Here is a 4,562-nt window from a genome sequence, read left to right on the forward strand (position 1 = left end):
AAGCCCCGATAAGATACCCGAAAGATATCGGGGCGGGTTTGGAAAACCATGCCCCGCCTCGAACCCACTCCGTTACCATTCCTCTTTTATAGGGAAATTTTTTTGTCTCGTCGTGTCGCGACCATGTGTTAGAATGATTTTTTTTTCTTTTGTACACGCAATGCTTGATTGATGGTGTGATGTGGCTTCCACGTCACAATTTTGGCATGTCATTTGTATGGTCATTTGGTTGATATTGCAACAAAATTGTAAATATATCGACATACTTGAGAAAAAACATGGTGTTAAAATCGTAATTTTGGTAAACATAGTGACTTTATTGCAATTCGGGAAAAGTGATTATCGGGAGAACATGTAGAACCGATCGTTTGGTTGATATTGCAACAAAATTGTAAATATAGTGACATAATTGCGAAAAAAAACTGGATGTCAAAATCGAAATTTTGTAGTAATATAACGACTTTTTTGCAACTTTCCCTATAAAAAAACTCTTAAACCTTGTGATTTTTATAGAAAAAAAAGTCAGTTAAAAGTCACAACAGCGAAAATTCATATTTGTGAATTCATTACTCAATTTGACAGAGTATTTTTGTCGTAAAAACAAGTTTTCTATAAAACATAATCTTACAAATTTTCGGGTCTTTCTTTATGATAGAAATAAAAAAGTATCAACTGAATATATATAATTTTAAAAATGAATTTTTTTAATGGATTATATTTTTTATATAATGGAAATTTTTTAATAAAAGAAAATGTTAGCAGGGAACTAGCAAGAATACATAAAACAAACAAGCGCCATATACTAAAGAACTAGAACCCACAATAGCAATGAAGTAAGACCAGCATCACTAGCAACCCAAAATTGCGAAGAAAACAGAAAATTCAGAAACCTCCAAACTTTTAAAGAAAGGAACCATCATAATAACAAATTAAAAACTCCATCAGGACCAACGAATTGTGAAAAGAATTTATGATGAAGTTCTAACAATAGCAAAAAAAAAAAAAAAAAAAAAAAAAAAAAACATACCAAAAAGCATACCAAGTCTATAAATGAGACCAAACCCACCAAAATCTTTCACTAACTTTACTAATACATACACAAAGCAGCAACGAAATACCACAACATCCCGAGACTACTCGGTAAAAGAAAATAGGAAAATCGAAGGCTCATGAGCAACAATGAGAATCAAAATAACAGTTAACTTTTTTCAATGTATTCATGTTGTAGACATCGTGGCATATATCAAAAGCTACTTAACCCAACCCCAATTTCAAGGGAAAGCATTCCACACATAGCGAAAATCATGTTAGGTCAAACATGTGACAAACAAAGAGAGCTTTTAACTCGCATCACATTGTACATACACAATAAGAAAAGAACCCAAACGAAAGCTTTTAACTCGCATCCCACCTAAATCACACCAACTAAAGACCCGTTCCTAAATTTTTAAAACTGAGGGGCATTCCAAAAATAAGTGATCAAGATCTTCTTCATTTTCAAAATAAATAGGATAGATTGTGGAACTAACCATGGCTCCACCTTGAGCTAAATTTATGATCAACGAGAGTTTATTTTGAGAAAGTCTCCATAAAAATAGTAATGGGTAACCGGTTATTCCATTAATAAATAACTGATTCTTGATGGCATTGATCAGACCACCTAAGTAGTTGAAAGGGAGTAATCCGACCTCATTAAATTTTGATATTTTGTTTTATATTTTCCACCTCTTTTTCAATGCTTCAAACAAATGTTAGATGCAACATCAATATATACCTAATAGAATTGTATAATTGTAAATAAAAATATGTGTAAAATCTACAACAAAAAATAAAATAAATAATATTTCAAATGTGATAATTGATAAAATTTGTTATTCTTATTTGAAGCTTATTGTTAGTTTGGTTCTTATGATATAACTAATATATATTTATACATAACATTATGCTTTGAATGCAAAAAAAAAAACATTTTATTTATATAAAAATATGGTTTTTAAATAAAAAATATATTTATACAGTTTAAAATATAACAGAAAATATTTATACGGTTTCAAATTGAAAATTATCAACATTGAACAAAATTAAAAAAATAATATTTGTTTTGGAACAAAAAATAAATAAATAAAGTGTCAAAATTAAAAAAAATAAATAAATAAACTTAGTGTCAAAATTGAAAAAAAATGAAAACTTGGTATCTTTTGTGAGAAAAAATTAATTTTGACACGTGAACATGTAATGTCAGCATGCAAGATCAACAGATAATCATGTTGACCGGTCAAGTTGTTGGAATTTTAACAAATTGAAAAATAAAATGTCAAATTATAAAAAAAAAAACATAATATAAGATTAAAATTTTAATGTAAACTTAGTATATTTTCTAATATTAACCTATAATAAAATCACATCAATAGTTTATAACTTTTGTAGTTTTAAAAACTATAACTGTTAATATTTCTAAACCTTATTCTGACAAAAAGAACAATAAAACGCAATATCGGATGAAGAAAAATAGTACTCTTCCACGATTAAATTTCAATGGACTAAAAATTAAAATCTGCTAAAAGCGAAGTATTAAAACGATGTGTCAACACAAATTAAAAACAAAAATTAAGTATTAACAATAAGCCTGTGTATAAAGTGAAAATTAAATTTCATTCTAAATATAAATGAGGGCATAATAATCGACTAGGTTTTTTAAATAATCGGATTATTAAAAAGAAGAAATGATAAATATATCAAAATTCATAGTAAGGTTGACTATGGTTTTGGCTCTTTGTATAAATTTTTTATTTTATTTTTTTGAATTTTTTGATTTTTTATTTTCCATTATAAGATCGTAGGTATTTTAAAACATATAGTTTTCCAAAGAATAATTTTTGAAAAACCTATTATTTTGTACCAAAAACCTATTGTTTTAAGTTTATTTTATTTATTTATTTTTGTTGTTTTGACTACTATTTGGCTCCAAAAACCTACGGATTGCTTTTTTTATTTTTTTATTTATTTTGTTTTTTTAGAATAAAAATCAATCCAATGCTCTTATATTTCATAGTGTAGAAGCTACAATCAAAAAATAATAATAATAATAATAATAATAATAAACAAAGTAAATGATTACAAATACATTAACTGCTTGTACACAGTTGTGAAACCCACCCTTCTATTTTATTTTTTTCGTTTTTTTTTCCCGACAAAAATCAGACCGGAGGTCGAAAATACCTACGATTTTGTAAGCATTAAAAGCAACCTCATCATTTAAAAAATAAGCGTTACAATCGCAGAAAACGCGGCGATCGTTTCGTTTCCAAATCACCAACCAAATTAGCGGTTCTAATTTCTAAAATTTATTTTTATCGCTTGTGGGCTGGGCCTACAAGTGGGGTTACAACTTACAAGAGTTGCCAGTATAAATATAGGGGTGTCGCCAGTCCAAAAAAAACTTTCTAAAATCTAATAAAATAATCCCTTGTTTGCAGCGCCGTTGCTTTGGTTTCCCGTTATTCGTCTTCGTTTCGCTTCTTCTTCATCTCGACAAATGGCCAAAAAGTCATCAGAAGAGATTGGTTTCGTATCATACGCTCAGCTGGTAGGAGAACCAATTACCCAAGGATGGGTTTTCTCCACCGGGGCTTCAGTGCATGTATGCAACTCTAGAGACAAGTTCGTTGACTATCGTCCGGTCACCGGAAAGCATGTGTCACAGTTAGATAATAGCAAAGTTAATGTATCTGGAATTGGATCGGTGAGACTGAGGTTCACCTCCGGCCAAACGGTAACCCTCAAGGACGTTGTTCACATTCCTTCGTTTATCAACTGCTTCGTATCGGTTGGACGATTCGTTGAGGAAGGGTTTGCAGTTAGCTTTGAATCGGGAAAAGCCATGATCTACAAGAATAAGAAGTTTGTGGGAAACGGTTGTATGCGACCAGGAGGTTTTCTTTTAAACGTTGATAACGATGATCACCCTACTAGCACTTAGTTAGCCACTTCTTACTTTCTATTTCAGTAATTGATGTAGTTTCTGCTCTTATGTAGTCAGTAGTTTCAGTTTAAATAGTAGAAGCAGTTTAGCTTTTAGTAATTGATGTAATTTCTGCACTTATGTTGCTAGGAATTCCAGTCTAAATGATGATATTAAGAAGTTTTACTTTTGTAATTCTGATGATATCAATGAAGTGATCTCTTTTGAGTAGTTTATATGTGATTAATTTTAACAAATTAGGTTACAGGTTGTAGTGTTTTCTTATGTTAAATTGGGGTGATACTGATACGGATCATGCCATCATGGAGGTGGCAATGAGAAGACAATGGCATCGAAAGGATAAATCGGGGAGAGGGTAATTACCTAAATACCTCCTATACTTTCATTTCATATCATTTTCGTGCGTATTTTCCATGTTCATCATCTGTAGTAATGTACACGCCAGCAGAAGGCGTCTTTCATTTACTTTTGAGTGTCCAATATGTCGAGAATTTGTTTTCAGTAAATCTTTGGATTTTTGTTTGTTATAAGTTAGTCTCATCTCTTCATTCATCGATCTAGTAGAGTGTTTGGGTCCCGT

The 4,562-nt window shown here is 30.4% G+C and overlaps 1 protein-coding gene across 1 annotated transcript; it reads left to right on the forward strand.

Moving 5' to 3' along the window:
• Positions 1–3,535: 3,535 nt before the first annotated feature.
• LOC145030476 (uncharacterized) lies at positions 3,536–3,979 on the forward strand. The gene has a single exon (XM_078978841.1). The coding sequence runs from the start codon at positions 3,536–3,538 to the stop codon at positions 3,977–3,979; it is 444 nt and encodes a 147-aa protein (XP_078834967.1).
• Positions 3,980–4,562: the final 583 nt, after the last annotated feature.

The sequence above is a fragment of the Lactuca saligna genome, chromosome 2 (genome assembly GCF_052625555.1).
Source record: "Lactuca saligna cultivar CGN05327 chromosome 2, ASM5262555v1, whole genome shotgun sequence".
In the NCBI taxonomy this organism is placed as follows: Eukaryota; Viridiplantae; Streptophyta; class Magnoliopsida; order Asterales; family Asteraceae; genus Lactuca; species Lactuca saligna.

Coding starts and splice junctions, on each gene's coding strand:
- LOC145030476 (XM_078978841.1), top strand. CDS start 3,536: ATGGCCAAAAAGTCATCAGAAGAGATTGGTTTCGTATCATACGCTCAG.